This window comes from Hypomesus transpacificus, chromosome 1, assembly GCF_021917145.1.
Source record: "Hypomesus transpacificus isolate Combined female chromosome 1, fHypTra1, whole genome shotgun sequence".
In the NCBI taxonomy this organism is placed as follows: Eukaryota; Metazoa; Chordata; class Actinopteri; order Osmeriformes; family Osmeridae; genus Hypomesus; species Hypomesus transpacificus.
The window spans coordinates 11,284,091-11,297,387 of NC_061060.1; the positions used below are offsets into that span (position 1 = coordinate 11,284,091).

Sequence of the window (13,297 nt, forward strand, 5' to 3'; positions counted from 1 at the left end):
GAAGTGTCCCATTTTACTCTTTCTCCTTATCCTTTTTCTTTCCGTCGGAATGTTGTTTTTTATTATGGTTTTTACTCCTATGTCTGGGGGAATAGCTGGGAGGACATCAGGTTTGTGTTTCCTCTGCCTACCTGCCTGTCTGCCAAGTGGCAGCATACTCATAGCAAAATTCATTGGGTTCATTGAACAGCAGGAGAGTTCATGAACTCTTCGAAATTTGCTGTGCTGGCATGAAAGGGGATACAAAACAAACAGAAGCACACCAACTATGTTGAATTGTATTCTGTAAGAAGTTATAGCAATTGGTTCTGTAATTCTATAAACTGGATGGAGGGTGACAGAGAAGTGAGGCTGGATGAATGGTGGGGACAGAAGTGAGGCTGGATGTGAGAGAGAGGTGAGGCTGGGCAGGCTGACGGGGAGGATGATTTTTTTCCTCCAGGATGTAAGGTCAGGATCACTAAACCCTTCATTAGTCTGCATTGCAGCATATTGATGTACGATCAATCATTATGGCAGTTAGTGCCGTCATATTCAAGACTTTTGTATGTGTGTGTGTGTCGGTGAGCATGTATGTGTGTGTGAGACACAGTCCGGTCTGCATTATGCTGAAAATAGACATTGTTGTTGTCGTAAAAGTAGTAACTTTTACTACTCATATATTTTTTACTGCTGTGGTATAGTATCTATTTGGCTCACAAATCAGTTTCTGTTTGTGTGTGCATGTCTTTGCATGCATGAGTGTGTGTGTGTTTGTGTGTGTGCATACTGTATATCCATGGAAACCCGTGTGTGCGAGCGTGTGTCTACACAGTGGTGCCCTTAAGGACAAGGGCCTGTGCCTTTTTCCCAGTGTGACACATTTGAAAAGAAAAAGATTAAGAGGACAAAGACAAATTCTTCTATAATAAAAGCACTTCATTAACAGAACAGCAGATCTATTGGGAGAATCCACTTCATCACACAGTTTTTAACACCCAGATTAAAACCTAGGCAACCACATTATTGGTAGTAAATCTGAAGAAAAAAAATCCATTAAAGTTACAGCCATTAACACGTCTCACAAGTGATTTGTAATGCATACTCTCAACCCTATTTAAAACCACTAACGCTTAACCGTAACAGAATAAATACTCAGATTTTCTTAAATGTATTGACAAAAGGACAATGGACAGTAAATTACAACTAAAGCAAACCTGCATTAAACTATGACTGTAATAAAAAACAAATAATTAAAACATTGGTGCCTAAGAATGGTTGAGGTGGGATTTTGTGAGAGAGACCGAGAGATTTGAATGCCAATGAGCAGAACCCGACTGAGAGTCTGATTGCCTTTCAAGGAAGCACCCAGCAAACAGACAAACACACAACAGAGCTGTGCGTTCGTGAGGGCAGGGTGGAAACATGCTACAACACTACTCTTCAAGTTAATTATCTTTCCTTTGTGGTGACGAGTGTACTTTGTAATATCCCCTAGAGATATGACTGCCACTCCAACAAGTCCTCCCCCCTATTCTCTCACAACGCTCCTTGGCCCTCCCCCTGCTCCTCTCCTTCCCTCACCTGTTCTAGGATGGTGTTGATCCGGTCCACCTCGCAGTCGATGACGTAGCGTTTCTCTTGGCGGCGGTCCATCTCCTCGATGATGCGCTTGAATTCGGCCACGTCAGTGATACTGCCCACTGACCTGGCCGTCACCTGCCAGTTGTTGGCCACCGCCGCCTCCATGATGGCTTGTAGGATGGAGAACCCTGGAGAGAGCAGAGCCAGAGAAAGAGAGATGTCAGACTGGAGGGTCTTCCATCAGCTCTGAGAAAGACTCTGTCTAGATGGTGTGTGTGTGTCTGTGGATGTCCCTATGCACCGAGCAGACGGTTTAACCACAGAACAGAGAGAGACAAGTTAGAGTCCTTCTGTTTCCAGGTAATGAAACAGCATTGGCAGCATTAAACAGCACTGGGATGTAATCGTGCCTGGCTTCATTAATCCAGTGTGTTTAAGTTAACCACGTGTTCGTTCTGACACAGGGCTGAAATACATCTCCAGCCCCACTTGTCCTTGGAGAGTTGAGCCAACTCAATTAGAAACAATGAGAGGAAAAGAGAGGGAGGAGAGAGTGACACAGAGAAAGACAGAGAGAGAAAGGGAGGCAGTGAGAGTCATAAATATGCAAAGTCCTCTAGACAGTGAGAGTCATTTTCATGATTAATTCACATGTGAAATATTTTCATTAAACAGACCTATTCGTGACACTATGGTCAAACTGTCCCGCAGAATGACTAACACAGTCACAGCAATGATAGGAAGAACTGTGCATTTCTGAAAAGAAAATAATTAACTTTGCCCTAATGTATAGCCCGAGCAAGAGAACGAGCTGGGTTAATGAAGATATGCCCCAGAACTCATGTCGCATCAAGCCCCAGACAACATAATCATTTTTTCTTCAGAAACATCGGCACAGAGAGTTTTGACGTTCCATTATGTGTCAGCTGACATTGTTCATATTGTCAATTCTCCTCTACCCCTCCTATAGAGAAATAAACTTGCAATTACTGCAGAATCCCACTGTTACAGTAATCTCCCTGGTGAAGACACAGGGCAGCAGGGAAAAATGCAGATTTCCTTACGTGATTAACACCGTGGCAAAGAAAATAAAGATAGCGTCATTAGGAAATATGCAGATTGGGCCGTGCTGCAGTGCTGAACAGCAGTTGGCAGCGGGTCTCATTGTCTCCCAGAGAGCCGCTGCTCTTCCCTGCAGCCTTATCTCGGCAGACACGCCACTGGCAGCACACAAAGCAGCGTGGAGACCGACAACAAAAACCACAGACAGCATGTACATATCTGACTGCGGCTTTCCCCTCCCCTCTCTGCCTCACGTCTCCTCGAGCCCCCAGCCAAATGACCCGACAGCCTGCTGCTAACGCAGCACGGCCAGTATCGACTGTGCAGTCCCCCCCCTCCCCCCTCCCTGCCGCCACTAGGTTAGAGGCAGAGTGGGGGGCTGGCATCATTGTGAGAAGGCCGATGTGCTGTGGATCCCGACTTATAGCACACTAGTCAGGTATACCGTGAAAATATTGACAGTTACTTGAGCATGGCTGCTTTCTCTCCAAAACACATCTCAATTATAAAAAAAGAAATCTACACCCAGTTTGGATACAGTATCTGCTAGCTCCAGATAACAGGAGACAGAATGGGCATGTCGAATAAAAGGACGTAACCATCCATTTTTATGCAACTGGCCCCATGTTGAAGACACACACACCTGCACTCCCAGAGACACGCAGACACAGCTAAGGCATCTCTCATAGATAAACATCTAAACATGAACCTCCTCTACATCATAGCTGCATAAAGCAGGATGTTTGAATTTTGTATAGTTCTTTGTCAGAACGCCCAATGAAAGCTTACAAAACTGCTGCATGGCCAGTCACTGCCCATGATACTGAAGAGTATACAGTGCCCTCCAAAAGTATTGGAACAGTGAGGCGAATTCCTTTATTTTTGCTGTAGACTGAAAACATTTGGGCTTGACATCAAATAATGAACGTGAGACTAGAGATCAACGTTTCAGCTTTTATTTCCAGGTATTTACATCAGGATCTGATGCACAACTAAGAAAATATCACATTTTGTTTGAATCCACCCATTTGTCATGTGATCAAAAGTATTGGAACAGATATACTTAAAACATATTTAAGTGAATAAGACTTAATATTTAGTTGCAAATCCTTTGCTTTCAATAACTGCAGCAAGTCTGTGACCCATTGACGTCACCAAACTTTTGCATTCTTCCTTTTTGATGCTTTCCCAGGCTTTCACTGCAGCCTCTTTCAGTTGTTGTTTGTTTTGTGGGGTTCCTCCCTTCAGTCTCCTCTTAAGCAGGTAAAATGCATGCTCTATAGGGTTTAAGTCTGGAGATTGACTTGGCCAGTCTAATACCTTCCATTTCTTGCCCCTGATGAACTCCTTTGTTGTTTTGGCAGTGTGTTTTGGGTCGTTATCTTGCTGCATGATGAAGGCTCTGCCAATCAGTTTGGTTGCATCTTTCCTTAAATTGGCAGACAAAATGTTTCTGTAGACTTCCGAGTTCATTTTGCTGCTGCCATCATGTGTTACATCCTCAATGAAGATTAATGAGCCCGTCCCAGAAGAAGCCATGCAAGCCCAAGCCATGACATTACCTCCACCGTGTTTCACAGATGAGCTTGTGTGTTTGGGATCATGAGCAGTTCCTTTCTTTCTCCAAACTTTAGCCTTTCCATCACTTTGGTAAAAGTTAATCTTTGTCTCATCAGTCCATAAAACTTTGTCCCAGAATTTTTGAGGTTCATCTCTGTACTTTTTGGCAAATTCCAGCCTGGCCTTCCTATTCTTCTTGCTAATGAGTGGTTTGCATCTTCTGGTGTAGCCCTTGTACTTTTGTTCATGAAGTCTTCTGCGAACAGTAGATAGTGATACCTTCACTCCTGCCATCTGGAGGTTGTTGCTGATCTCACTAACAGTTGTTTTAGGGTCTTTCTTTACAGCTCTTACAATGTTTCTGTCATCAACTGCTGATGTTTTCCTTGGTCTACCTGTTCGACGTCTGTTACTTAGTACACCAGTAGTTTTCTTCTTCTTCAGGACATTCCAAATGGTTGTACTGGCTATGGCCAATGTTTCTGCAATGGCTCTGATTGATTTTCCATCTTCTCTAAGACTCACAATTGCTTGTTTTTCACCCAAAGACAGCGCTCTGGTTTTCATGTTGTTTTCACCTCTGAATACAGTCTGCATAGACAAAACCTATCTTACCCAATCTGAACCTGAGTGTAGACATTCAGTGGTATTTATTGATTGAATAATGTATGTAATAGGACACACCTGGGCAACAAAACACACCTGTCAGTCACATGTTCCAATACTTTTGCTCACGTGACAAATGGGTGGGTTCGAACAAAAAGGTGATATTTTCTAATTTGTGCATCAGATCCTGATGTAAATACCTGGAAATAAAAGCTGAAACATTGATCTCTGGTTTCACATTCATCGTTTGATGTCAAGCCCAAATGTTTTCAGTCTACAGCAAAAATAAAGGAATTGGCCTCACTGTTCCAATACTTTTGGAGGGCACTGTATGTACTTCACTATTCTCCATTAGTTAAGACTGAGATGAGAAGGAGTAAAGCCAATCACACTCAAGAGATTTGTCAACATAATTCTTGAGGTGGAAATATCTTTATCAAGGGTATCAATAAACTTCAGAATTTCACAATGGATATTTCTGTTGAGAACAGAGATCTTTTCCCAGTACATTTGTAGTTGCCAAAGTATATATTTATGTGCTGTGATTACTAAAGCTGTGTGAAAGTTTGGCAGTTTGAGAGAGCAGATATAATTTAAATCTTCACGCAGCAAAGCTCTGAAAATGTGGGCAGCTCAGAAGTGGCACCAAAATAATCAGGTCCCGGGAGTTAGAACGAAAGACAGGGAGAGAGAGAGAGAGAGACAGAGAGAAGGAAAAAAGACAGAGAGAAACAGTCCACTTTAATCCCAACACATTCATATTTGCTATCCTTTTCAATTACCTCAGTTGTTTCTTGGTACTGAGCTATGAGCAAGGCCTCAGATTACAGCTGCCATTGTACCACTAATGTGAAACAACCAAAATAAAAGTTTTCCAGTCTGATTAGGATCACAAGTGTGGTGGTGGTTTGGAGGGGTGGTTTGGAGGGTGGGGTGGGGGGGCTTGGGGCTTTATTTTGAAAGTGCTGAATTGTCGGCTTTCTATCTCTGAGCCAGGCCTATATCTGTATGTGGGAACAATTGGATTCCTTTAAGATTCAGAGATGTCTATGCCTGCCTAGTTTTACATTTGTATGGAAATTAAGTGATGATAATCGGCTCCCTGGTAAATATTCTCTGCTGAATTGGATCAGCACTTTCTTCCCTTTTCTCTATTTTATTGTGAAAAGTCATTTCTTTGTAGGTGTCGGAGAAGACAGAGGGTTTTAGGCTGAGTGAAGGCAGGAGGGAATCTGCCAGCTACTTCCTCATCCAGAACGGAGTTGAGCAAATCAAACAAGCGATCAGAGGAATCAGGGTGTGTCTCCGCCCCCGCAGCCAGCCCACGCTACTGTCACAGCCGCTTGGCCCTAATTGACATTGAAAGTTAAATATGGGCCGTTCAACGCTTCACCGGCAGAATTTGCATTGCCATCCATGGTAAATCATTAGTGATAAGGCCTTGTCCTTGCCAGGCCCGATTTATAGCACACTCTCTGTCTCCTTTTCTCTTTGCTATCTCTCTGCACTCTCTCTCTCTCACACACACACACACACACACACTCTCCCTCTCTTGATCTCATTCTCTCGCTCTCTCTCGGGCCGCTGGCCATCTACACCATTAGCTGATCAGGGACCTCACCCTGCCAGTCCAGCGAGGGAGAAATACACACACACACACACACTTCCTCACTCACACATCTGACGGAGCAACTCAGCTTTATTTCCTTAGAGAGAGACAGACTATATATCCTGCTTACCTCCTCACAAGGAGAGAGCCATGCAGCTGCCTAGCTTCTGAAAATGTAATACAGTCAACTACATAAATTCTAGAAGACAACAACAAGATTTCCTTATCAGCATCTATAAATCCCTGCTGAACCTGGACCCCAAAGACACATTTCCGCATGCGTATGTGCTCATGCACACAAACGCACAAGGCAGCTCTTTCTGATCATTCACCTCATTGTTCATCAGTCTGTAATAGCCAGATTTTAAAACAATGTCAAGTGTCGGAAGTTCATGGTGCACGCAAACACACACCCAAATGCCCTCCATCCTTCTCTCTCGTTTCTGTCCTCTCTCTGTTTGTCTCTCGCTTTCTCTGTCAATAGTGTTATTGACATAATTGACAAAGCTACATCATTGAGTGATCGGCCGTTTGAAAACAAAACCAAGAAATAGTACCTAATATTATTATGTACCATAAGTATACAGTAAATGACGAGAGTGGTCATAAGAGAGTAGAACATGAACTAGGCCAGAACGGTCTGTCCTGCCTCTCTCATTCTCTTTTTCTTCCTCTGCGTCTCTTCTCATCTCACAGCTGTTCCAGGTTAAATAGCTAAATGAGAAAAACAAATTGGCTCCACAAACAGGATGGGTGAGGACATGTCAGGCACGCCACTAAGAGTTCAACCCACAATCATGACATCCTCATAGAAATACACATACAAGTTGATACAAAACACGTCTTATAAGAATTACGTGTGCACCATGAATATATTTAATCTCGCGTCCATTGTTTTCAAAATAAAAGCCTTCACACTTTATTTTTATATTGTTTTGTTTTGGGCTTGTGCAGTTGGGCTTGTGCAGCAACCTCCAAAGATTAAGAAAAAGATTAAGGCTCAGAAGTGCATAGTTCTACAGCATTTCAGTGGTCAAGGAACGGTAATTCTTACTTGCAACATTACAAAGGAACCACATCACAGCTACCAGGCACGGTAAACATAAATAATACTACAGTGCTAATGAGTGTTTACTTCTGGGCTGTATGTGTGTGTGTGTGTGTCTGCACTGCAGATCGAACAGTAGAGCTGGTAAAGCTGATTAAGTGGCTCAGTTGCATGGTTCTGGTGATTTGGCTGTCAGTTCTTCAGAGACTTCCAGACTGTGTCTGAACCTCAAGAGGAACAATCAATCGATCAAACATTGAGATGACAAATTTACATGGCATATCTTCTACAAATAATGTAATTCAAATGCACTTCCAAGGCAACAAGATACAGTCTGGAAGATTATGACAACATTCTTAAACCCCTAACCAGATCTAGGATGAAAAACACTGAAATAGAAACGAACAGCAGCACCCAATAGCAACAGAACAACAAATAAAAATCTGAACCAGTTAGTAGGTACAGGGTAGCTGAGTGGGTCAAGGCAGCTACATCATCTCTCTGTAAAGCTCCAGTTCATTCTTCAGAACTCTCTTCCCACTGGCAGTACAAGATTCCGTGCTTTTTACCTAAAGGCAGTAGGACATGTGTTTGTTTGTGTGTGTGTCTAAGCCTTTGATGTTGGGTTCACGGTTTAACCAAAACATTCCTAAAGTGAGCGGGGTTCTAATCACAGAGACAGCAAATGTTCAATCATACACAAGCAGAGTCCAGCAAAGCGTATCTTTAAAAGAGCACACATGCAAATGAGAGGAGTGTAAAGAAGGGAGAGAAGAACAAGAGAAGAGAGGGGAGAAACTATTAGGAGTAGGGGAAAAGAGAGGAGAGGAGAGAGAAGAGAGCCTAACACGAGAACCACTTATTGCAAAAAATGCCTACAGGGTTAGAACCTGAACAAGAAACAAAAGCGCACTACAGATTATAAAAGTATATATTTTTGTCCCATGTTTACCTCTTGAATCAAAGAAAACAAAACAACAGCAGCAAAAAAAAACATGGCCTTTTTCCCATTTGTAGTTTGGCGCTGAACAAATTGACTGAGTGGCCCTGCAACATACAGTAACATCAAAGCAATCAACCCCCATGCCTGCTGCTAGCAGCAAAGGGCAGGACAGTCTGACTTGTATAACGCTATAATGAAAGAAAGGCAGAATGCTAGGAGCTGCAATTTCATGGTTGCTAGAGCCAGTGAGGGAGAGGTGGTATTATGGCTGTAACCCAGCTCCAGTTAACAGAGACCAATACGAGGCCAGAGGGGTCTATTGTCTATCTATATTGGGTCTATTGTGAGTCTATTGGTAGTCTACTGCTACAGAGGTTTTGTGTGTCTAGTGGGTCTGTGAGGATGTGAGAGGATGTATTGTACCGCAGTGTGTGTTTTTGTGTGTCCATGCAGAAGGAGCTAGGGGCAGCTGATGTGCCATTCTTTCGTGTGTGATGTCCCTTGAGCTGCAAGGCAACAAGCTGAACACTCTGATACAGAGGTGGTAGAGCACACAGGGGTGGGGCAGCCTCTAATGTGCTCATGCTAAGACAAACATATGAACATCCAACAGCTGGCTAATGACACAGATCAATGTGGGCTGGTGGAGCTACAGTACCTTCTGAAATGGACGGACTATCATATATGTCGCAAATCACATGACCTGTCAAGAAATTGTATTGTCACTTTAACCAGTTTGACAATCATGTCCATCATTGTTTTCTTCCTTTGATTGATTAGTATTGATTAATCTGATAAACTGATTACAGAGAAACAAATACCATGCAATTGGGAGAAACCCAATTTCAGCTCCTCATCAGAGACACCATGGGAACTGCCGGACAGGGTGGGGTGCAGGGAGAGAGACAGGGAGGGAGAGCACTCAGCAGGAAGCAGGTCTTGTTAGAGTATTGCAGGAACAAAGTAAACCAACCGTCTCAGGACAGCCAATTAGAGGGATTGTTCGGGGGAGAGAGAGAAAAAGAAAGAGAGAGGGCGAGGAGGAGAGAGAGAAAGAAAGGGAGGGGGTGAGAGAGAGAGAGTGAGAATGGATGTTTACTTGAGCTAGCTGCCTTTCCCTGGCTCATCCTTCACCCTCCATCTCTCCTTCTCTCCGTCTTTCTCTTTTACTGTTACTCTACACCCTATAAATACCCCCACCCTCTTTCACTCTCAATCTCCCTCTCTCAATCTCCCTCTCTCTCTCCCTCTCTCTCTCTCTCTCTCTCTCTCTCTCCAGATTGTTGGCAACTAAGAGGAGAGCTGCCTCTGGACATGTGTGGTCATCGTATAATCCCATTCACAAAGCTGTTGGCCCTTACTGCCCTCCTCAGCTGCCAACTCATCCAGCCTAAATCCAGCTAGTTAAAAGGCGATACAGCTAAACAGGGCCCTGACTGCAGATAACAGTTTGTGTTTGATGGTAAACCAATGGATCTTCATTTAGATATGTCGGGTGATGAGGGGGCAAGACAAAAAGAATATAAATAAAAAATAAAGATTTACTGGATCAAGTCTGTATTGGCTCTCTGGCTCATTGAACATTGTTGATGTGAATCAAAATAATAACTAAATGTTGTTCTTTCAAGAACCCTGTTGGGTATAGCACATTAAATTCAACCTGTCTTCTAAAACTAAAGTTGGTAGCTTTACAGCGTGCTGGAGGGTATTATGAGTCTATACCAGATTCTGTTATGAGGTGCTAGCACAGTCCCGTACTCTGCACACATATATATACTATCTCTACCCAGAGACAGGAGACTTAGCCACAGGTTGGTAGGGTGTTTGAAGGACGGGGAAAGATGTTAACAGCAACAACCTCTGCTCCCCCTCATTAGAATGAGGGGGAGCAGAGGTGTTACTGCTGATTAGAATCACCACCATCTCTAGAGGAGGAGCTTCCTCACTAGATTGCTCCTCTCAAGGTTTCTTTCATTTTTTCTCTGAGTTTTCTTGGGAGTTTCTGCTTGTCATCGTTGAGGGTTTTAGTTGGTTTGGGTGCAGTTCTATGGGCGTATGTGAAGCCATCTATGACATAGCTTGTAAAAAGAGTTGCGCAAATATAATTTGATTTGACTTGATCAGAAAGCTGGACTGCAGGTGGCTGAGAGGGTACAGGATGACCCCAATAACCTGCAGGCTACCAGCTATCATTCCTACTGTTCAGTTAGACTTCTGCAACCATAGAAAATTCTGAGTAGCTCTAAACTAATCCACATTAGTTTAATAGTAAAAAAGTATTCAAATAGATTGATAATCTATATTTTCTTAAATTCATGACTTGGTGCTTTCATTTCATACATTGCAAAACTCTTACGATGGAACTAAATGTTCTAGAACTTTTCACTCTTACAGTAGGTTTCCAAAGCTGATGAAAAGGTACAAATGGTGTGTAAATAGCACATGGAATTATTTACAGCATGTCACCAACATACAGTACTGTAAGTGGAACAGAACCATACTTAGGTATGACTATCGGAGACGGCACCTTGTTTCAAAGCAGGTGTTTGGACAGAGCAGAGTCATTACAGCACTCAAGAGACCTGCAGCCGCGATTGGCATAATCAGGACTGTCGCTGCTGAAGGTCGACACTGGCAGACAGAGGACTTTGCTTCCACTCTTTTATTTACTTGGATAAAAAGCTTTTAGTCGATAAAGGCCAGCGATGGCTGGATTAATCTTGACACACATCACCCATAATCAGAGCCTACAGCCCAGGCCATGCAATATTGAGGGATGTTGTTTCAGCTAGCGCACGCTCCAGGGATCACAGAGAGGTCTAAAAAGTACTTTGCATTTACCACGCACTTACTGTAAGGAGCTCATTATTTCAGATGGAGCATTCAAACATATGGGTTGATGTACAGTAAAGTATCCGAGTTGCGATGATCGATAACATTTAAACATTTCATAACAATTTTGACTTCACAAGGTCTGATGAGACTAAAACCTATTTCTCGAATTACTAAACAGACTTGAATCAATACTACATGTGCGTGTGGGCATGTGTGGTGGTGTGTGTAACAGCAAACCTCTTATTCAGTCATGGATTGTGAACATAACCAACATTTAGACAGAAAGATTGCAAACTGACTGGCTCTGTGGTGGTGCTGTACACTGATGGAAAGAAGTGAAGGAAAAATAACCTCACAGAAACAGTAGTTTGCCGAAGTGTGTGAAACACACAGCCCTGTAATACTGTTTCAGAATGGTAGCTTGGCTTCAAAATGTGATACATTCTGGATTAAGTCAACATTTAGTCATTTAGCAGACGCTCTTATCCAGAGCGACTTACATTAAGTACAGGGACATTCCCCCCGAGGCAAGTAGGGTGAAGTGCCTTGCCCAAGGACACAGCGTCATTTGGGATCAGTTGACATGCAAACACACACATGCACAAACACACACACACACATCTTGAGTTTCTTTGCAGCAATCACACAACTAAATGGAGTCCTGCTCCGGTCTCACCCAGAAATGTCACTACCACCGTTCTCTTCAGACTGCCATTCACAAAATGTGAAAGGAAAACCAAAGAGAGCTTTCACACCATCGGAGGAGGCTAGCAGATCAGTCTCTATCACTTTCCCTCCCTCCTTCCTTTTCTCTCACTGTTTATTACGTATGTCTGGGAATTTTTATTTTTCACAGTTGAAGCCAAATTGGCTTTGTTTCGGACAGAAAAGCTCACACACAAAAAATTGAGAGAGAAAGGTGGAGGCAGAGGGAAAGAGAGAGGGACAAGTGGGCTTGGTGGATAGCAAGAAACATTTTACAGAGATGGAAAAGTTGTAGAAAAACTGAAGGAAAGAGAGAGAACGAATGAAAGAGAACGAAAGAGAGAGAGAGATGAGAGTGAGAGAACGATAACACATGTCAGGGTAAAGATAGGAAAAGAGAGAGAGAGAGAGAGAGAGAGAGAGAGAGAGAGAGAGAGAGAGAGAGAGTGGGCAGCATCTGAGAGAAAAGGAAGGTGGAAGGGGGAAAGTGTTTGAAATAGAGAGCCTCATAAATCAAGTGAAGGTTAGAGTGCTGAATCAGGGTTGATTGTGCCTGGGAGAGACAATAAGCCCTGTAATCATCCCCCTCTGTAGACCTGGTCCCACAATTATCTGCCCATACCTGACTGACGCAACACAAAGGCCAGGATCCATCTCACTCTGCCACACACACACACACACACACACACAGGGACACAAAGACTCACACATGAACATACAGCACACTAGGGGTGGAAATTTTTTGGTACCTCTCGATTCTAATCCATTCTTGGGGTCACAATTCGATTAAAAATCGAATCACGATTGTTTCGATTCACGATTTGTAATCAAATTTTGATTCAATACATGCTTACATTTGATTCGGGTTTGCTGTTTAGTGTTACTTGTTTCTGTTTGACTGTGGTAGGCAGTTAAGTATTGAAGAAGAAAAAATCCCAATGCATCAAAACCTTGAAATTTATTGTTTTTCTAGCAGTTTAGTAAACTCATTGTTATATATATATATAAAAAACAAAATGAAAAAATAATAAATAATTTGTGAATCAATATGAATCGCTAGAAGACTGAACCACGATTCAAATGCGAATCGATTTGTCCCCCACCCCTACAGCACACATACACACACAGACACACAAAAAGACACAATCTTCTTCATAATATCCCTGATTTCTGTCAAATGTAGGCCTTTTATTCAGGCCAATCAACACTAATCAAATGCAGCTCTCTTCATTAAGATTCATAACCTGAGTCATAACCTTTGCTTTCAAGACACTTTGACACACCTCCACCCCCCCCCCCCCCACACACACACACACACACACACACACACACACTCAACCTTGGCCGCAAATGTACCTTAAATCCA

General features: G+C 42.9%; 1 protein-coding gene across 1 annotated transcript in view; it reads right to left on the bottom strand.

Annotated features, from left to right (window-relative positions):
* Nucleotides 1-13,297, bottom strand: part of LOC124480417 (glutamate receptor 3) — a 92,503-nt gene that overhangs the window by 46,347 nt on the left and 32,859 nt on the right. Inside the window, exon 5 of the mRNA XM_047039747.1 lies at nt 1,564-1,751. Coding sequence (XP_046895703.1) covers nt 1,564-1,751 — 188 coding nt within the window. The remainder of the gene's footprint in view (nt 1-1,563; nt 1,752-13,297) is intronic.